We start from the raw sequence: 23380 nt of genomic DNA, 5'->3' as shown, positions 1-23380 counted from the left end.
ATTGCCTGTCGCACATAGCCACCACTGAGACTATCTCAGCTCAACAGATGCAAATTTTACCAGCTGAGTAGTGCTCATTATTTGAAAAGTGCTCAAAGTGTTCAATCTATGGGTGCTCTAATCATTTATCTCTTCAACAAAGTAGGAGCAAATTTGGACAAAAAACAAAGAAAACGTCTGCTTCCACTGTCTATTCTGCAAAGATAAATATATTATTTTCATATATTTATAATCTATGTTAATTATTGTATATAAAATTATATTTATTATTTATATAATGTATATAAAAAGTATATACTTATTATTTAAAATTCAATCTCTAAAAATACATGAACTACCTACTGTACCTGCCTTGATCCAATTGCCTGATCCATAATCAATCATTATCCAAAGTTTTATTGGATTTCAGTCTCAGAGAAAGATATCATGAATGAATGAATTAAACTAATTTTATCAAAACAAAATAAAAAAAAAATCATACTCCTTTGTTGAAAATCTTTTCCCAATTCTAATCATAAAAAAATTGATTTTCTTTCATTAATTAACTTGGAGGTGTCATGGAGGTTACATGATTAGCTCAAGGACCAGCATTCTGGGTTTGAATCGTGCAGATAAGTTCTGTCAGAGATTTTGCATTCTCTCAATGTCTGCATTGCCCGTTCTCCAGGTACTTCTGTTTTCCTCCCACATTGTATTGATATACAGGTAAAACTAATTGATAGTTCTAACACTGGGCCAGTGTAAATGTGAACATACAGTAAATCATGGGGGTGTGTGTGAGTGGGTCCTGAGGTGAATTGGAAGCGTGTCCAGAATGCCACCAGAACAAGCTTTAAAACAACCACATGTGTCCTAAACTGGGTCACAGCTATCACAGGGAAAAAGGCAAGAACAAACAAGTTCTATCGCAAGGTGAACACACACAAACACATACACATGCTAGGGAAAGTTTAGAGTTACCAATTCACCTAAACTGCATGTCTTTGGACAGTGTGATGAAACCAGACCAACCAGAGGAAACCTACGCAGACATGCGGAAAACATGGAAAAACTACAGAGGGAGGACCCGGGATGTGAACCGTGGTCTCCTTACTGCTAGTACCACTGTTGACAATATTATGTTTTAATTAATTTTTATTACACAGAGTTTCAATCTTCTTTAATGTTCAATCTTCTTTAATCTAGGTTCAAACAAATATGAATACCACAAACTAACAGAAAATGACAAAAAAAAAATAACATATTGATATTCAGGCATTAGGTCTGGACAGCTATAGTCTTAGTGAGACCCTTCAGCTGAGGAGAATGAAAATGTGTAATGGGTGTTTATGGAGGAAAAGGACAAAGGATAAAGGAAAAATTGTATGTCAACAAATAAAACATTTCAAATGTGTACCATTTAAAGCAGTAAGCAATGCTCCAACAGTTACTGAATAGACATTTGTTTTCTTTTTGTTTAAACGAAAACACCACACTCGGTTTTTTACTTTAAGATTCTATATAGTGTACTGTATTTGAAACTTGTTCATTTTTATGTGGGTGGGTTAATATAAAGCAGATGCCAGCAAATGCTAACAGTAGTTAAGACTTACGTGGATGTTAAACATTTTTAATAACTCATTCCTATTTATACCTCCAGGGTAATAGTGGTTAAATCGTTAAATAAATAAATCTGTTAGAAACAGGAAGCATTTCAAAGCCTGGGTGTAGGTGTGCATCACCTGGCAATTGAAATGGGGTCTTCTCTTAAGCGCTACAGCTGTTATCAATCAGCATCACATTAGTGTAATCAGTCAAGTCTATTGCAGTCTGTTTTATTGGCCATTGACGATATCCCCTGAAGATGGATCCTTAAGCAGAAATGATCCTCATCTATTTGGGTTAGAGGATTTCACAATTAAGTGAGGAGACAAGTGCGAGTAAGTAAGAAGGTAAATAAATGGTCCATTTTTAATTATGAAATGATATTTTACTTTTAGTTCCAATTTTTCTTCTGTTTGATTTATTTATTTTTAGCATGATTAAGTACTCTAGACCAGTACTTTCAAAGTTCAGTTCAGGAGGACCACTTTGGCAGCAGGTTTTTATCCCAACCATATTTACTTTTAATTGGACTCCTAACTTAATTAAACCGTCTGTTACTTCCCAGACTCTGTGTTTATAAAAATGACAAAACTGGATTTCTAATTTTTTATTAGTAAGCATTTATGCATGTTAAATGGAGATACTTTCATGTTTTTATCATTCTTTTGAAGATTTTCATTATCTCTATCTCTATTAGGCCTGCATGGATGTTGTAGTCTCAAGCGATTTCTTGGGAGCCATCAGGGTGTGCTGTGGGAAGGAGCATTCCTTGTTTTAGACATATAGGTACTTATCCTTTTAATAAGGTGAATATAGTTGTAATAATAGTTTTGCAGATGTTTAATAAGAAAGATGAAGCTTCCTAAGCTGTGTGAACTTATAACACAAACTTTGATAGTTAAGCAGATGGATTTTTCAATCTAGGGAACATCCTAATACTCATACTCTCACAAATCTGCCTCCTGCGGATTCATTTTCTACAAGGAACAATATATCTAAGCAAGTAAATCTTGCTTATCTTAAAAATTCATTTTCTTTAAAATATATTATTTTAGATTTAAGGCAGCTTAATGTAACCATTAGCCAGTCTTTGATCTTTCCCATGATAAAAATGTGACTAAAACAAAGTGGTACACTTACAGGGAAATCCAAGTTTGCAAGTAGTCTGAAAAAAATGTTGTATCAAATTAATTTCTAAGGAGGACATGGTTTGTGATTAGGATCTGATTTATGACTAACTGGATAAATTTATTAGCTCTGGTATTATGCAGAGAAATTATGTGTTTATGGCAAAGTAATACCAGGACTTTTCCAACAAGTTATTGAAAAGTAGAATCTTAGATTAAGATTATAAACACTTGCTCATCATTTCCAAATCTATAAAATATGATGATATATCCTAATTTGTGTGCCTCTTCAAGTAAAAATGAACTAGCATTCAATGCGCTGTCTGTATCTGCCTTGTTAATGCCAACATAGACTCAGGATACCCAGAAAGTGACTGGACAGATTGATGCTCCATAACCTTAGCATTATCTGGCTCAAATAATCAGTCCTTGATTACATCCACAGCTATGACAGTGGATAATATACAGTGCCATTAAACCTTATTTCATCACTAACTAATGTCTTCTTTATAGATGCTGAATATAATATTACTTCAATCAATCAATCATTATTTCATAGAGCATCTTTAATACTGAGTGCTGCCAAAAAGTGTTTTATGAAGTAATTAACAAGATTAAGGTAGCACTTTTGTGCTATTCGTCAGTCATCCTGCTATGCATCTCTATGCTGTACTTATTGTGACCATTTTCATTAAAGCCATCCTGCCAAAAGCCTCCATTTTTTTTAATCCTTTTATTTCCTTAAAACTCCATAAACATTATTTTGCATTAAGCACCACCATGGACTTGTTACTCGTAAACTTAATTATAATGGTAACATAACATAACACTACGCTTTCTACAGGCTCCTAATTCCTAATTATGTGATTCATAGACAGCTGTAAATGGTGCTATCTAATACCCTGCTGAAGCAAATACAGTATTGTGGAAGCATAAGTGACTACCCTAATGCTGATACTTTTTATAAGTCCTTCTGGAGTCATAGAAAGCTTCTGTTTGTTTGTAATGTAGTGTAATTGGAGGCTTTGTGAATATAATTAATTTTGTGGTCATCTGGTTAATGCATCTCCTGTGGACGAATGCAGAAACTAATAAAAGCTGCACGTCTCATTGCAGGGCTGTATAACACCATGTGGCTACAAAATTGCCAAGAATATTTAAAGCCCCCTACCACTCCTGAATAAAAAAAATACACATTTATATAGACATGAACAAGTCTGACCATTTCCTAAGTTTCCATAATTTCTAGTTTTAAAAAAAGGAAATACATAAAGTGCTGTGCTGTGTTTTTACTGCTCAATATGTATAATGTTGATGTCTGCAATTGAAACTCAGTTTGCTAACCCCTATGGAACAAATCCTGTCTATTACGATATGTATAGGAAAATTACTTGTTGATAAAAGATAGTTGCACCCAGAGGAAGTGGTCTAATTTATATGAAATCCATCATTCAAAATCTACGTGATCAGATGTGCAAATGGTGAAGCTAACATGTTATTACAGCTAACAACCACTGCTATTAATTATAAAAAGACAATAATGCAACAGAGCTTGAAGCATAATGGCCCCAGTCAGCTTGTACTGCAGTGAATTTAGACTGCCTTGATGACACAGTAACTAGTGGAAGTGTAAGAGTCATTATTGTTCTTTATGAAGCCTGCTGGTCAACCCAAATTATTGAATGTTGTCTGTCTGGATATAACAGTTGGGCACAATGCTTGTAGGCAGTAATGTGCACAGACTTGTTGGTGGGGAATGGCTAAAAAGTTGAGAAGGTACATTTTACAGTACCGGTTTGCTACATTTTATTCCTGGATGCAATTAAGTGTATAGTTTTACTTCTGTGTTTAAATTTTTTTGGAAATTTGGCTATAACTTTAGGCTCAGTATAATATTTACAAACCTGGCAAGTAATGTACAGCTATACCCATGATTGCTGATTGTATCCGATTGTTAGAAAGACACATCTTAACAAGACAAAAGACCAAAGACTCTAGCTGGAAGAGTTCACATAATACCCCATCAAATCAAAGTTTTGTTTTCCTCCATAAAGGAACTATTTTGGGTCATATGTTCATGAAGCCTCCAGAAAAGATCATCTGGTATCATACGACCATTATTTTAGTATACTAGACTTTCAGCAAAAAATTATTACAGTATGACACACAACTCTGACATACAATGTGAAATTATTTTAAATATGGTGCATGTATGAATATTTTTTCATAACAAAAACAAAATAAAAATAATAGAGCTTTTTGCTTTCTAGGTGTTGTCAGTTTTTGGGTTTAATGGTAGAGACTATTCTCTTAGTGCTGACCTCTGCCTATTTGTACTAGAAGAATCACTTTTAGGTTTAGGTTTAGGTTTAGGTAGACTTTTGTTTGCAGCAGGAAAGTACAAAAATAGAAAACATTGTTACAGAGATCCAACAGATAAACAAAAACACAACATTTGACAATGTTATTGCATAAACACACACTCAAGATCAATACAAAGAAGAACAATTACTTTCAACAGTACACAAAATAATAATGCAAAACTTAACATTTAGCAGCATCCCTACAAATATCAGAATTTAAAATGCGTATAGCTCTAGAAATAAAAGAGTTCTTAAACCTGTTGCTCTTTACCTTTGGAAACCTAATCTGCGGCCTGATAGCAAAGAGGATAGCTGCTGTCTGACAGGACTGAGTTGGCTTTCTTTCTGACCCGTTTGCAATTCATTTCAGTGATACAGTGATACATCATAATCTTTCAACTTAAAAGTGGCATAGTCACGTCGACCTAAAAATAGCACCTCTCAGTCTCACTAGAGCTTTATTGCACACATTTTTATACAGGAGCAGTAAATAAATTAATTCCTTTGTGGTAAGTTTTCATTTAAAACTGCATAAAGAATACACTTTCCACCACAAAGTTTCTCTAACTTTATTACCACTGGTGTAAAACAATGCTTTTACCCACACTCACGAGAATGCCATGGAACCTGCACTCATGGAAAACTCTATTACAATACAATACAACTGAAAAGAAGAAAATGCTTTGTGCTATGAAAAACAGTTATTTGATAAATCTGTAAGAGAGAAGAGTGTTTGAGAAATGCAACAAGCAAACTAAAAAAGCTGCTGTTATACATCAAACACATCACAGCTACCTGGAAGGTCATGACATGGTGTCATATAAAATAACACAACCAGCACACTAATATTAATTACAGATGTTTTGTGAAATTAATATGAATAATTACCATACAACATTTTATATTTCTATAAGGGATAATAAACCATGGCCTACATTGCTTTAACAAAGAAAAAGTGGTATGTCCTTGTACTAATGGGAGAATATGGCTCTTAGGCCAATGAAGAGGAAAGGGGCTTGAGACACTGCAATCAACCGTTTGTGCACATATCTGCTGGTAGGCGATAGCAGATCATGTAACACATTTAATTACCTTTGTCAATGTTTTCCAAAATTTAGAGGATGAGGTAGCCTCAATCAATCAACGTCCCTAGACCCCAAGTAGACTCCACAGAAGCCATTTGTCTGTAGCTTCTCTAGGTATTCCAGTTTTCTCCTAAATCTCTAAGACAAGTCAGGTAGGTTGATTAGAGAGTCATAGTTGGTCTAAAGTCAGTTATTATTAATATCAAGAGGCTTTGTGATAACTTAGTGTCTTGTTTTGTTAGTTTTTGCCTTTTCACAGCCTGAAGTGACAATGGATTAACGACTGCTCTAGTACTCCAAAACATTTAATGAAACCACGTGTGGGACACAGAATATTAAAAAACAACCATTCAGTTGACCTCATGCTTAAAGATTTCTTAAATTTTGTGTAGTAGAAAAAAATAAACAAGGATGGTCAATTTGAAGACAAATGGGAAATAAACCATTTAGTGGGCTTGAGTCAAAATGGATAATATTAACAAGTAATATACTCCCTTCTAGACAGAAACTTTGATAGAAAATCAAACTCCTTTCTTCTTAGCTTTATACTCTTTTAGCAACATAAAGTCCAACTTGATGGGTGAATTAAAAACATTAATATAACATTACACAATGTCACTTTCTAGCTGCATTACAGCTGCATTTGGCAGATGGTGCTTTTTACGAGTCTTCTGCCTGCAGGACATATAAACACGTTTACATCCAGTTCAAAGCTTTTGTGCCACAAGAGTACTAATTGCCCTTTGTGAGTTGTTCTAAACAACCTAGAGAAGTTAAACTCAAGATGAAAGTTCTCTCCTGTAAGGTGAAAGGACAACAGAACCTTAAATAAAAAAAGATGTTTAATTAATCATTTTATTGCCATACATTTAGTGTAGTAGTAACACATATAATCACCCTTCAGAATAATACTAATATTGTAATCCACCCATTAGAGGCAGAGCTTATAGTTGAGGTTTTTTCCAACCAATACGGATAATCCCAAACTTGATTACTTTTTGGATCTGTAATTTAAGATGTTAATCGCATTTGAGCTTGTTAAATACCACTGTTATTCTTCTGTCAATTCTATCATTACAGTAAAGAACACCATACTCCTAGATTTAGAGACCATAAAATAAGAGCAATGTAAAAATTAACAAATTAATGCTTGTCATACAAAAAATCACACTTCTTGTTTAATTAATGTTTGATCTCATTCCTGAAATTAAAATTAAAACTATTTTTAGATAGGACGACATCTTATGGATCCAGCAAACTGAGTTTGCGTCTCAAACTCGGTTGTTTTCCATGTCAAGTCTGCACAGTTTCCACTGGTCGGCATGGGTTATGCACAACAGCAAAAACATTTTTAGATTAACTGGCAATTCCAAACTGGCCTTGTGGTGTGTGCTTGAATAAGCCCTGCTATGGACTGGCATCTTCTCAGGGGACTGAGAATATTGTGCTGTATATTTTTATATAAACAATTTAACAACTTTTGTCATGTTTATGATTAATGAAGTACAGTATTTCAAAATTTTATGTATTACACAAAGGTACTATTTACTAAGAGCTGTTGCCTCATATCTCCACTAAAATTATTTTGAATCCTGACACAGTTACTGCCTTTGTAAGTTTTACTTCAGGTACTTCTGTTTTTCTCCAACATCCACAACAATGTTTAAACAGGTTGATTGCAACTTGGTCATGGTGTGTGAATACTGGAAGGCTGCCCTATACAGGGTTAACTTTCTGCCCAACACTTGATGATGCTGGCATAAACTCTAATCCATCGTGAGTATGAACTGGATTAAGCATGTCTGAGGATATTGTGGTTATGCATGCTGATTCTGTGGAAGTACAGTAGTTAGTGCTTCTTTCTCACCACTCCACAAGACCTGACCTATTTATCTCTGTATAGTTTGCCCACTCTACTTGCTTGAGTTTCTCTCCAGATGTTCCAGTTTAGTTCCATGTTTTAAACACTTGCATGTTGGATTACATGCCCACTAGAGATTGGCACAGTGTGTGTCAGTATGCCCTGTGATGGACTTCAGCATTAGTTTCTGCCTTGTTGCTAATACAGGGTCCAATCTATGAGACCCTGAACTAAACTAAGCAGGTTCAATGTCAATAAATGAATAGACAGTTTTACATTCCCACCCAGCTGAGCTAAAAGATATTTCTCCTAGTATTCAGATATTTACTGTGATAGGAGATATGACTGTCATGCTTTAGGCCTATTATTTGCCTAGTGACAAATCATGAGGGGAATTCTAGGAATTGAAACTTCCTATTTATACTTACCCTTTGACAATTGATTACATATATGAAGTAACATAGCAGTATAAAGGGCTAAGATGTGAGATGACTTTATCCCTTCAACCAAATGAACTTTCCCTGCTTACACTTTCAGTCATACACACAATGTTAAGCTTAATATTAATTCTGCCCCAGTAGAAGAAAATTAGCATTAAAATTTAGAATTTTAATATGAACGAGTGTGTTGCATGCAATCTATGGCTTTTGAAAGCAGGGAATAAGATGAGAGCAATTGTGTACAGAAATGTACTTGCCAAGAAACAAAATGTATATCCTATTGTGCCTTAAACAAAACATAAGATTTTTATAATATTGATTTACAAAAGACAAGCAGTAACAACTAGTGATCACATTTCCAGACCAAAAATCTACATTCAATATCTGATCAAATTCTCAAACTCATTTAATCAAATTAATTGTTGTGTAGTCCATTATATTTACCCTAACTCTCCATGTCTTCATGACTTTCCTGCATGTGTTCGAGTTTTCTTGACCACATCCTAAAAATGCAAGTACTATACAGTATTACCTCTATTCAGTGGAGTTAGAATAAGGTCACGATTCCCATTACATGTCATAAAAGGTCAGTAAAGGAGGTTGACACCAGGAAGGGCATCCTACTGTAAAACATTCTATTCCAACACCTCACTTTTTATTTTTTATTTGCTTGTTTATTAATTGGCCACACTGGGTGAACACAGAAAATGGTCATTAAATAAGAGGATACAAAGAGGAAGAGAAAAAGAAAAAGAAATTGTAAAAATCAAGTTAACTGATGATTCTAATTTGTGCATAATGTGGGTATTTATCCTACAATAGACTGACACCCTGTTCATGATTGTGTGTCCCCTTGCACCTGATATAGGTGGGATAGGTTTTGACCCCACTATGTCCCTGGACTGGATTAGATAAGTCTGGTAGTATTACCTTATATTAAATGAAGTGCAACTTTTTTCTTAAACTGGGTAATGGATATTTTAATAATCAGCAAGATATACCAGCATAAATAATATTTATTTATTAAGTAACTCAAATTATACCTTAACAACAGCTTCTTTTTCACTTCAATTTTAATAAATTAGATGAGCAAATCAATTCATGTACCTTTTTTGAATATCCTTAAGATAACTACTCTATCTCCTTCATATGCTTTGTTCTACTAATTTCATGGCTCTTAGCTAGATTTACCAAGCAAAAAGCACTGTCTGTTAATTGGTTATTAAAGATCCTGAATAAACAAAGAATCTCCTTGATCCAAATGTCCAATATGTTGCAGATTTTGTTCCTCTTTAGTACTTCTTTCAGTCTTGTGTATTTAATTAACATGTCCTTATTTGGATTTAATAGGTAAAATTCAAAAAAATATTATTGATGGTAACATTGTTTTGGCTATTAATTTACTATTTGTTAATTTGTTACATGTTTCAGTGTCCTACTCCAAAATGCATGTTGTTAATCTTCATTTCTCTTATTAATCGCATAATTAAATAAATTGAGTGCAATATCTTGAAAGTTGCTATTTAGAGTAACTTTTTTATGTTTAAACAACATGTTTTATTTTTCCAAGAAGAGCAAGAAAATGTTATTAGATGCAGCTATCTGTAATGTCTATGTTACCTATTTTGAAAAGGGGTTATTTTTAGCAGTGTTGAGGTGTCAAAGACTGTTTATTAGTATAGGCATATCACTGACTTATTTTTTGATCTGGAAAGAAGATGTCCTGTCTTTGCTGTCAATTCACCTTTATCTAAACTAGATTGATCTCGGGATTTGTTTACTTCACAAGAAGACAACACTTTTTTGTCCATGTGTCACTTTCTGTGCACATACTGCCTTTGATTCCCTGTTTCGCAAAGCCACAGTTCACAACACTTTCTTCCTTGTTACTAGCTATCATGCCAGGTGTCTTAATAAGAATGGACATCTACATTTTTGTGTACATAAGATTTTCACTAACACAAATTAACTGTGAACCTTAGAATCTGAATCTTACAGTGCATCCAAGAAGTAATCTCCCTTTGTAATTTGTCCCTACTGGAAATATCATTCTAATAAGCTTATCTGCTCAGATACATCTTCATAGCTTAGAACATTTTATGAAAGTTTTCACAACAAATTGTTAAGGCTAACTAAGATGCTGGTCTACCATGTATAAATGAAAGTTTTACCATTCTGTACAGCAACATAAAATCATATTTTTTTTTTAAATCATATACATACAAATGTAATGTTCATTAAGAATTTCTGAAGACAACATGCACGTCCTTAACTGCAGCTGACACATTGAATAACTAGGTGAAGGATGAAATTCTCTTTGATATAAAAAGTGGATCATTTCTCAAAGTCTACCAGTGTTTAACACAGAACATTCATGAACCAAGGGGGAACCCCAACATACAAAGCACCCCAAAGGGCAATCTTAACATTAGATGCCCCAAAGGGGGATCTTAAAATCAGGACCCATTTATAATTTTTAGCCTTAGGGTTATCATTAAGATTAGGGCCTTAAACAGTGACTTTAAGTCTAACAACACAGTGCAGTATATGTGAGGCAGATCTCCATTATTCATAGGAGTAAGACATCCTTTCCAAGGTTGATTGGAGAATGGAGTATTGGAAAACACAAGTAGAGTTTGTGGCCAAGAAAAGTGTAGCTTTACTTATTTAAAAAAGTCCTATACCCCATGATTCTGAATAGTCTAGTTATATGGTGTTTATTTCATCCTGGAAAACATACAGACATACAGTAGCTTAGCGTCAACTTTATGGGTCAATTCAAACTTATCTTTAAATGGAGATGGAAGAGTCATCCACAGATTATCGTACAATCACATACTAGGTCCTGTTTGGCTACAACAGGATAGCTTTCAGAGTGATACCTCTCATTGTTATCTGACAAAAGATGGATAATTAAGGTTAAAAGGGAACTGGCCAGGTACGCAGTAAACAGGCCAGAGTAAATTTGCTAAAATGTGCTATTTTCTAGCATTAGAAATTTAATTACAGAATGATATTGCTTTTGGAGTTTTTGGCTTACATATAGATTTGGTTCTGAAACAAGAAACATACACTAACAACCACAAACTACTTACTATATGGGGGCATTTTTTAATCACTGACAAAATAAGTATCATTAAAAAAAATTTCTGTAACCATAGTAAATTATTTTTTTAAAATAAGGCACAGGCTCTTTAGGTTCCTATAATTACACAGCTGAGTGAATACAAAACATGAAAATATGAAGAATTTCTTGTGTCTGCTACAAGAGTCAAAGGAAACAGAGATAAAGTTAGAACTAGACAGACTGATTCACTTGACAGAAATGGCATCTTTAACAGCTGTAAGTTCTCACATTCAGAAGTCAAGACTCAGCTAAGAACAAGGTAAACAAATGCATACTGAGAAGTCCACAGCTTTCAAGAAAGCTTAAATTGATGATTTGTTTCAAGTTGACGAACTGACAGTTTGGAAAAGCTGCACAGGATAATTGTACCTCTCAAATTCAATTCAAAAATATTCAAAACAATTCAAAAAATAACATCTGGATCTTTAATTATTATTATTATTATTAATGTTATTTAAAACTCGATAAGGTATATGTTGAGCAGTTACAGGCTTAAGTACAGAAACCTGTCTCTCTATCTGAGAACAGCTAAACAATATCCAGAAATAGGCTCACACTGACTATGCAGGCCTTAACTTGACAGGTTTAAATAAATAAATAAATTCTTTGCATTTATATTGAGTTTTTCTCACTGCTCAAAGCACTCAGCAATTGCAGATTCATGGCCTTGCTCAAGGGCTCAACAGAGCAGAGTCCCTTTTGGCATTTACGGGATTCGAACCAGCAACCTTCCGATTGCCAGTGCAAATCCCTAGCCTCAGAGCCACCACACTGCTTTTCAGAAAGGAGGAAATATTTACAATGAAAAATGCAATATCTATAATTCGTAATTTTGCTAAAAGCAGCATACCTTGAAAGACTTCAGATTCATTTCCAAAACTGTATTAGTGGCATTAAACACATTCCTAAATACCAAGCACTAAATGTTTCTATCAATATTTTGAAAGCTGTACCAAGGATCAAATGAAAAAGGAAGACTGCAAGGTTGAGTTTAAGGAGAAGGTGAGACAGGCACTGGGTGGTAGTGAAGTATTACCAGACAGTTGGGAAACTACAGCAGATTTAGTAAGGGTGACAGCAAGAAGGGTGCTTGGCGTGACATCTGGACAAAGGAAAGAGGAAAAGGAAACCTGTTGGTGGAATGAGGAAGTACAGGAAAGTATACAGAGGAAGAGGATGGCAAAGAAGAAGTGGGATAGTCAGAGAGATGCAGAAAGTAGACAAGAGTACAAGGAAATAAGGCACAAGGTGAAGAGAGAGGTGGCGAAGGCTAAAGAAAAGGTGTATAATTAGTTGTATGAGAGATTGGACACTAAGGAGGGAGAAAAGGATCTGTACCGATTGGCTAGACAGAGGGACCGAGCTGGAAAAGATGTGCAGCAGGTTAGGGTAATAAAAGATAAAGATGGAAACGTACTCACAAGCGAGGAGAGTGTGTTGAGCAGATGGATAGAGTACTTCTAGAGGCTTATGAATGAAGAGAACGAGAGAGAGAAGAGGTTGGATGATGTGGAGATAGTGAATCAGGATGTGCAATGGATTACCAAGGAGGAAGAAAGGGCAGCTATGAAAAGGATGAAGAATGGAAAAGCGGTTGGTCTAGATGACATACCTGTGGAAGCATGGAGGTGTTTAGGAGAGATGGCAGTGACGTTTTTAACCAGATTGTTTAATGGAATTTTGGAAAGTGAGAGGATGCCTGAGGAGTGGAGAAGAAGTGTACTGGTGCCAAAATTTAAGAATAAGGGGGATGTGTAGAACTGTAGTAACTACAGGGGGATAAAATTGATGAGCCATAGCATGACGTTATGGGAAACAGTAGTGGAAGCTAGGTTAAGAAGTGAGGTGATGATTACTGAGCAGCAGTATGGTTTCATGCCAAGAAACAGCACCACAGATGCAATGTTTGCTCTTAGAGTGTTGATGGAGAAGTATAGAGAAGACCAGAAGGAGTTGCATTGCGTCTTTGTGGACCTGGAGAAAGCATTTGACAGGGTGCTTCGAGAGGAGTTGTGGTATTGTATTAGGAAGTCGGGAGTGGCAGAGAAGTATGTAAGAGTTGTACAGGATATGTATGAGGGAAGTGTGACTGTGGTGAGGTCTGTGGTAGGAGTGATGGATGCATTCAAATTAGAGGTGGGATTACATCAGGGATCGGCTCTGAGCCCTTTCTTATCTGCAATGGTGATGGACAGGTTGACAGACGAGATTAGACAGGATTCCCCGTGGACTATGATGTTCGCTCATGACATTGTGATCTTTAGTGATAGTAGGGAGCAGGTTGAGGAGACCCTGGAGAGGTGGAGATATGCTCTAGAGAGGAGAGGAATGAAGTTCAGTAGGAACAAGACAGATTACTTGTGTTTAAATGAGAGGGGGGTCAGTGGAATGGTGAGGATGCAAGGAGTAGAGCTGGCGAAGGTGGATGAGTTTAAATATTTGGGATCAACAGTACAGAGTAATGGGAATTGTAGAAGAGAGGTGAAAAAGAGAGTGCAGGCAGGGTGGAATGGGTGGAGAAGAGTGTCAGGAGCGATTTGTGACAAACGGATATCAGCAAGACCGAAAGGGAAGGTCTACAGGACGGTAGTGAGACCATCTATGGTATATGGGCTGGAGACGGTGGCACTGACCAGAAAGCATGAGATAGTGCTGGAGGTGGCAGACTTAAAGATGCTAAGATTTGCATTGGGTGTGACGAGGATGGATAGGATTAGAAATGAGTACATTAGAGGGTTAGCTCAAGTTGGACGGTTGGGAGACAAAGTCAGAGAGGCGAGATTGCGTTGGTTTGGACATGTGCAGAGGAGAGATGCTGGGTATATTGGGAGACGGATGCTAAGGATAGACCTGCCAGGGAAGAGAAAAAGAGGAATGCCAAAGAGAATGTTTATGGATGTGGTGAGAGAGGACATGCAGGTGATGGGTGTAACAGAACAAGATGCAGAGGACAGAAAGATATGGAAGAAGATGATCCGCTGTGGCGACCCCTAACAAGAGCAGCCAAAAGAAGAAGACTAATAAAGTATCACTGCAATGGGAAACTGCAAATTCCCCTCTAGTTTATAAAAACAATGCTTATTAAGCTGTAAGTCAGATTCATGAATTAATAAAGAGACTTCTATCAATAAGGGGCAAATAGGCACTGCATCCAAAAGAAAAAAACAAGTTCTGCTGAAAACTTTAAAGACTGGACAGAAAATGTTCAATATATTGACCAAAAGTAACACACAGCAATCAAGAGACTCGGGAGTTTGTCTCGTATTTTCAAGGACAGAATCTTATACATCCATTTAAAACATTACATCCAACCAGATTTGACTATCCATCCATTTTCTAACCCGCTGAATCCGAATAGGGTCACGGGGGTCTGCTGGAGCCAATCCCAGGGCACAAGGCAGGAACCAATCCTGGGCAGGGTGCCAACCCACCGCAGGACACACACAAACACACCCACACACCAAGCACACACTAGGGCCAATTTAGAATCGCCAATCCACCTAACCTGCATGTCTTTGGATTGTGGGAGGAAACCGGAGCTCCCGGAGGAAACCCACGCAGACACGGGGAGAACATGCAAACTCCATGCAGGGAGGACCCGGGAAGTGAACCTGGGTCTCCTAACTGCGAGGCAGCAGCGCTACCACTGCGCCACCGTGCCGCCCCAGATTTGACTAGCTCCATGAAATTACATGCTTAGATTGCACATCAGAAAACACAACTGAGGCATTTTAACTTGCAAGACCTACAAAAAAAAATGTTCTTGTTACATAAGAAGTGTATACGTGTTGCAAATTGTATCTCCTGAATTAAAACACCATTTCTGGCTGAGATGAAAGTGTAAAAACAAAATAAAGTAGGTTAAATCACTCTTCCTCTCCTTTACATACAAATCAAAAAATCAGAGCACTACATGTATTTAATAAATGATGCCTGAATTTAAAATCATTAAATTAAACGTTATAGAGTTTACAGAAAGCTAATAGGCTATTACAGCTTTTCAATCAATGAATAATATAACATTAACATCATTCACCTTCTCTAGATCTGTGGGACTCTTCACAAGACCATCTCACAAACATCCATCCATCCACCCAGTTTCCAACCCGCTGAATCCGAACACGGGGGTTTGCTGAAGCCAATCCTAGCCAACACAGAGCACAAGACAGGAACCAATCCCGGGCAAGGCGCCAACCCACCGCAGGACACACACACTCACACCCACACACCAAGCACACACTAGGGACAATTTAGAATCGCAAATCCACCAAACCTGCATGTCTTTGGACCGTGGGAGGAAACCGGAGTATCCGGAGGAAACCCATGCAGACACGGGGAGAACATGCAAACTCCATGTAGGGAGGACCCGGGAAGCAAACCCAGGTCTCCTAACTGTGAGGCAGCAGCGCTACCACTATGCCACCATGCCGCCATCTCACAAACATTCAAAACATAAAATTCCACAAATTTGAATCAAAATATAAGAAAGCACAAAGACAAAAAATGTAATCTGAAGTCACCACAATTCACATTTGTTTTAATTTGATATGCACTGCATTTATTGAACATTAGCAGTGATACCATCTTCCAGCAACAGAGGTCATGTTTCCTCAGTTTCAACAGATAATCAGAAAATGGGTTTGTTACTCAGTAGTTAGAGATTTAAAAGCATATTGCACATTGCAGGTTCAATAAAAGATTTTAAAACAGAGAATATGATGTTGATCACTTGAAGTTTTTTCTTTGTGCATAAATGCAAGTAATTTAAACATTTAATTAAGTACAAAAAATGAACAACATTATATCTATAACACTATAAATATCAACCCAGATAAGCACTGCTGTTTTTTCCAAAATCAACCATCAGTGCTCCAAATACCAACAAGTGAATGCTTCCACATTCTCAATAAAACCATTGCTGTATAAGAAAACACTTCAAAACCAATCTTTAGCAACATAATTCAATTTAGTAACCTAACAGCAATGAATAAAATATAACTTTTCCTGGAAATCCAACAAGCCATCCAATAGACTACATAAAACATTTAAGATGATAGAAGCAAAATGAATTCAGCATTATGTAATGTATTTAGAAAAAAGTGATTAACATTTTTAATTTCTTACCTTGAGATTTTCTTTAACTTTGGTTTGATCTGGGCTGCTAGGATCAAGGTGTGTATCAGCCAGAATACGTTCTGCTTCACTTAGCCACTGGGCAATTCTTTTTAAGTCACTATGGAACTGTTGCCATTTCTCCAAAGATCTGTCAAACCTCCTATTTGAAGAAAGATAAGGCAAAAGACAAAAATGTATTTTAATACTGGAAACTTTTAAAAATAGTTTTAAAACTTAATAAGAAAAAAACAATTTATGGGCTGTATTTTGTATTCACTGACAAAAAAGCATTATATTAATAAAGGTAATTCTGAATAAATGTTTCATTACGCTGCAGCGGAGAATTATTATAAGTCATATGCAGTGTTGATGAAAAATTTACTTTCATCTTCTTATTACAACAGAAAAGCATGAAAACATTGAATACATTTTCTATACCAGGGGTCCTCAATCTCAGTCCTGGAGAGCCGCAGTGGCTGCAGGTTTTTGTTCTGACCTGGTTGCTTAATTAGAAAGCAATTCTTGCCAATAAAGCACTAATAAGCTATGAAATTAAATTAACTCTGCTATGTCAAGTCATTCTCATATCCTAGATTTTCTTTCCCTTTCTATCATGCAAATGATTTGAAGGCTAAAATGGACGAGTAATTCTCAGTCCTTCACTTTTTTCTCTTCATTTTTCTTCCAAGTATTTAATTAAACCCAATAGTGCAGATAAATACACACAGGTGTAAATGTAAATAAGCTAAATGGAGAAATGCTGCTCTCTTATGTCATTTGCATGTTATTGATAATAAGGAGCAATTAAAATAGCTGTTTAAGACAAAATTAAGCAATAAGGGCTCAAAATCACTAAAGTGAAGCAGAAGTGTTACTTTAGCAATAAGTGCTTTTTATTAAGCAACTGGGTTGGAGCAAAAACCTGCAGCCACTGCGGCTCTCCAGGACCGTGATTGAGGACCCCTGTTCTATACTGTAAATGTATACTTTACATAAATATATATATAGAGAGAGAGACAAGGTAAGGGACGCCCTCAGGATGGAAGGACCAAGGGAAAGAGGAAGCACAGGGCATTATCTACCCTGGATCATTAGATGGCAGCCCCCCTGGGTTGCAATGTTTCCAAAGATTCCCACAGGGCATCATGGGACATGGAGTTCTTTGGTCCAGCCCTGTTGGATTCCGTGGACGCCGCCATGGGCTTCTGCAGGGACTGGAGAAGCCCTACTTCAAGCGGCTCCAACCTCACCCAGAAGTGCTTTCAAACCATGTGTATAGAAGACTTCAAGTACTCCTTGGTGCTGGGCCATCTTAACGCATGGGCTCACTGGGCAGTTGCCCGGGGACCCCATGCTAATCTATGTATGTTGTAACTTGCTGAGTAGTTGTGTAGGTGGGGGCCCAGTGCACTGCTTTGCTGGGGGGCCAATAATGCTGTTAAGATGGCCCTGCCTGGGTGGGAGATTAAAGGAGCTGCCTGATTCACAGGGATGAGCCAGAATTGGGAGGAAGGAAGTAAAGCTTGAGTAGAGGAGTGGAGGAGGCAGTGACAGAGAGAAAGAAAGACAAAGAGTTGCTGTATTGTGTTATGTTTATTGCATATACTTGTGGCTGATGTAAGAAACTCTTGCTGTGGAAGAGTTTCCCACAATATATTACACTTGTGTGCATGCCTACTATGTTGGATGTTTAAGGAGCTGGAGGGCAGGTGACCACAATATATATATGATGAAATGAAAAAACAGCTAAAGATATAAGAGTTGAATTACCAAGTTGGTTGAGATAGAAAAAATAATATTAAAAATAGCCAGCCTGCAAGTGGGAATACCCTCTCAGATGGATTCCTGAGCTCACCAGGAAAGGCTCAAAGTCATGCTGGCTCGTTATCTTTATTCAGACAGACTCACCAACTCTTCCAAGCCTCACACCCAAATAACTTGCTTCTTAATATTTATACATCTTCGGTGGGTCCTGAGAGCCGTGCAGCATAATGTGGATATATCTCTTAATGAGTCCAATTTAAGGTTCTTTCCACACTTTAAAGTAGATACAGCTTAAACAATGAAAGTATTCTATGTGGTTTTAAAGAAGGCCAAGACCAATTATTTACGTTGCCTGATCAGGTGAAGATTACTTTGGACACATCTTTTTATGTATTTGAATTGCCTGAGGCAGCATTTTTCTATTACTTTTTCAATACTGTCAGTTTTTCAAAATCAGTCTTTCTTAATAAAAGTGCCATATGTGTTGCTGCATCCGTGTGATGTTTAGTAAATTATTATTAGTTTAAGTTATAGATAAATATTTTATGATAGTTATTAATGACATGTCGGTTTCAAGGCTATTAGGGATTATGCAGTAAGGGCACCTCATGGTTATTTGCATTGCAATGTCAGGCGGAGCACAAGGGTTATCGTGCTTCCTGATGGAGTTCTACCTTGAATTTTGTAGAGTTCTGAAGTAATTTCCTATTATTTTGTCTTTCTACTGTATGCATTAGTTTTGACCCTTTTATTATCATGCAGATGTTCTGAAATTTAAGATTTATGCCTAACATTCCAGTGTTTCCATGGAGCATACTTTCACTTCAGTCACTCAATTGCTGCTAAAGTTGATTAGTGTTACCCTTTTACCAAAAACTTAAGAAATAACTCTTAAACATATTTCCAGAGTCTTCAATTGGTTTTGACAAGAAATGGCGTCATTGTGTCCCTCACATTTGTGGATTTTTTAGAACATAACTTACATATTACAGTTTAAGACTCCATTGGTAAAAGGATGTTATATTTGCTTGGTGCTCTGAGCAGCATCAATTATATATCTACACATATCACTGCATTAGCCATGCATTCTCTTAATTTCTCAGATTTTGTCATTGATCTTGATATGGGTGAAAATGCATTAGTGAACCCAGGTTTAGATTGCTTGTTAATAGTTTACAATATGAACATATACACAGTTCTTTTTTACAATAGTTTTTCTGAAGATTAATATTTTATTTGTCTTTATGTTTCTATATTCCACTCACAGATCACACTAATGACGATTGCTTTAAAAATGCAAATGCATACTTAGCATAAGGCTTTGGAGATGTCCTGGTAATATTGATTTGTACCTACTTAAATTGTAATACATGACCACAGACATAAACAAGAAACATGAAACCTGAAAATGCTGTTATTCTGGAATCTTTGCTTGTGTGTAAGAGAAGTCTCTGGCTATTAATCAAACAGTATGATATATTTTTCAGCCAGCTATGAAATAGGTGATGTTCAAACACACACCCCGATGCTTTTGACCAGCTATTGTTCACCTTCTGAATGGAGTTGTTCGCCCACACGTAATTGGATTTCTGGTCATAATGATAAATCCTTTCTCTAACCTGTAACCTCAGTGACAGATCTGTCTCATTTCCGCTCTTAATAGTAGCCTTTGGGAATCTTTCTACCTCAGGTCCTTGGAGCATTTCAACATGATGACTTTTTTTTCCAAACCTCCTCATAGTTTATGTTTTCATTTTAAGATGGATGGTAAGAAACTTTCTGACCAGCAGTACAATTTCAGTTATTTAGCAGTTAGCAAGCCCTGAAATTTTAGCAGCAGTAATTTTAAAATGCTAGAAGCTGATATGGGAATGCATTTTAATAGAAATGCTGCCTTCTGGACACACTATTCTGCATAAATCAGCAAAAATATATATGTTCATCATAACGAAAATTGAACTGGATTCCCAGTATGCTAGCAAGCATCATAAAGACAAGTCAGTTTGGCAGGACACAGAGGGCTAATAAAACTGTAGGTGTCCTCTTAACTATTGAGTCTGCCATTGCAGGACATCCTCTAAGCTTGCCGGTAATAAGATATTATGGAAGCAACTTTCCAATTAAAGTTTTTTTCTCTTCAAAGAAGTAGATTGCATGCCTTTTGTAAAGTTCAGTATAATGCACTTCCTCCGTTTTTAATGTAAAAGTTTTAAACAGCAAGTGAGGTTGGAATTTAAAAATTGTATAACTTATCTCTGCACATTTATGGAAAACACATTTGCTTTCAAAAGAATTGTTAATAAAATTGCTTTCCATATTAATATAAATTACTTTCAAACAAATACATAATCTATTTATTACTCCAATAAGACCAATAATGCACCTTACATATTAAAACTGGTCAGCTCAAACTCAACAGTTTAAGCAAAAATAAAACTTAATTTAATTACTCAGTAATGATGGGAAGAAGCACAGTACAAGACCTCATGCTTCCTAAGTGCTAAAACTCTTCTAAGAAATGAATGAATAAATGTTAACTAAATGGGCTCCATCAACAAGTTAGGGAAGACTTCTTCTCTGTATCTCTACTGACAATTACTTGGTACACCATTCAATGGGCCATCATCATAGGACAGTCTGGAGAAAAGCAACCCTGTTCTATTACTATTACTACTTTTATTAAAGCAAAACTTCTTAATTGATTTTAGACTTACATGTCAGATATTTGTATTTTTATGATGGCTAAAGCAAAACAGTCTTCGACTGTAGTGCATGCATGGGACACATCTGCAACATTTTTAGAGGTAACCAGAGGGGGAAAATAAATCAGACATTAAATAAAACAAAATAAAATAAAAATATCAGAAGAGAGCACATGGCATGGAAGCAAAGTGATGAAAAAATAAGACAATACAAAGTTAAGGCAAACAAAATTAATTATTAAACAAAAAACAGCAGGCTAGATAACTGAGAAAACGAGAACTAGTTACTATGTATCAAAAGCATATTATCAGATTAGAACATTTAATTTTACTCTAATTTTCATTCTATACACTTCCTTTTACTGAAAGCCCATGATATAATTGATAAAAATAACATTTCAGTAGCTTGCTCCATGCCATAAATATTTTTATTTTTTTTCCAGAATTATCGTTACTAATCTAATATGATTAAAATATCATGTAGTGCTGTACATACAAATAAATGGATTTTAAAAGAGTCAGTATCTGGAATTATATGTGTTAATTTTTGCTTAATAAGAAATAAAGTTTGCAATACTGTATCAGAGTTTATTACTGAGTAGATACAGTAACTAATTTATTATGCTTTAACAGAATGACTTTAGTGCTTGGTTCATTAACAGAGTTAATTAACAAAAATCAATTGGATTCAGCTCACTGAGTAGTATTGTAGTATTACATATTACAAATTAATTAATCTAACAAAGATAGAAAATATACCATTGAGGCCACATAGTGTCCCTTAGTGACTTCCTTTCAATTCTTGGCTTGATTTATTGGGAACATTTACATGATCTCTTATTGTTCATGTGGCCTTCCTCTAGGACAGCAGTTAAATAAGCAACAAACCTAAGTTTCCCCACTCTGTGGGATCATGCACACAGACAACAGTCTGGAATTTAACATTTTTTGGAATGTGTGTGCCATATACTGTATTACATTATTATTTGTCTGTGAGAGACATTATTGTGATCAAACCAAAGAAGACCGGCAATAACTTTTAACAATACACAGGAATACTGTGACTTGTATCTTCTTGCCATTGAGCTCAGTATATGGTCTTTAAGTGAGACCAAACCATGAATATGTGAATACTATAAAGTATAAACATTGAGTTTGTACAATGTAAATGCACTGTATATGGAAAATGACTACACCAAAATATAAAAAAGTACTGCTCCTAAGCTAGAATTTTCTTAAAGAGCAATGGTAACTTATGCATATCATATGATTGGTATAGGTCTTGTAGTGCCAAAGACAAGAAAATGGACTTATTTACAAGTTCTCTCAAATTTAACAGAGATGTGGCTAAAAAGGAGAAGCATTCATGTCCAGAAAAACAAAAATAATACCACAACCCAGTGAAACTGAGTTTAGGCACCTCACAGAACAAGAGTTCTTCACATCCCCTGCAGAGTCAGAATCAATGTCTTCCCATGACTCAGGCCTCATTCAACCTACTGGTTCCTGAAAAAACACAGTATGTCCTCTTCATGTGCAATCTTATATTTGATGGAACATCTTTCAAAGGTTATATTTCTTGCACTAACCCAGAGATTGAGCAACTGAAAAATTACCACTTTTTACAGATTTCTTACTTATTATTAATAATGTCTCATGTGGAAACAGGAACTAAAGGGTTGTGTGTGTGCTAGCAGAGGGCATGTGCTGAACCGTGTAATTCGCTGTTTCTTAATATTCATTCCTTAGGGCCTCCTGTGGCTGAAGTTATCTGTTCTTAACCAGTTTCTCAATCAGTCATTGTTACCTGCAATTGGTTACTAATTAGCTGATCTTTTTTTTTTTTGTTCTTTTTATTTTGCATTTAGAAAAGAGCAGCAGTGTCAAATTTACACTTACAAAAAATTAAGACATACTTTTATGTTTATTGTATGTCTAAATGCTTACTTTGTAATAGTACGCACACAAATGGTTAACACTGAAGTAGTCGCTACTTTCAAAGTCATTTGTACAGTTGTCTGATCTGCTCATCATTAATTGTCTATATTCCAATATAGTTTAGTTGATCACAAATAAAACTTGTACTCTTGTAGACAGCATTTCACCCAGACCGATTGCAGCAAGGGTGGTAAAATGTTGGTTTGGGATATCATCAATAGGTAGACAGAGCACCCAGTGGCTACATGCTCTTTGTGAAATGTAGTACCAGAAG

The 23380-nt window shown here is 36.0% G+C and overlaps 1 protein-coding gene across 12 annotated transcripts in view; it reads right to left on the bottom strand.

The window, feature by feature from the left end:
• Positions 1-23380, bottom strand: part of dmd (dystrophin) — a 2654580-nt gene that overhangs the window by 1319235 nt on the left and 1311965 nt on the right. For all 12 annotated transcript variants that reach the window (XM_039745194.1, XM_039745193.1, XM_039745197.1 and 9 more), the window contains one exon: positions 16712-16862. In XM_039745194.1, coding sequence (XP_039601128.1) covers positions 16712-16862 — 151 coding nt within the window. The remainder of the gene's footprint in view (positions 1-16711; positions 16863-23380) is intronic.

Source organism: Polypterus senegalus, chromosome 2 (assembly GCF_016835505.1).
Source record: "Polypterus senegalus isolate Bchr_013 chromosome 2, ASM1683550v1, whole genome shotgun sequence".
NCBI classification, from domain to species: domain Eukaryota; kingdom Metazoa; phylum Chordata; class Cladistia; order Polypteriformes; family Polypteridae; genus Polypterus; species Polypterus senegalus.
Note: the sequence above shows the minus strand (reverse complement) of the source record. Positions and strands in the feature narration are given on the sequence as shown.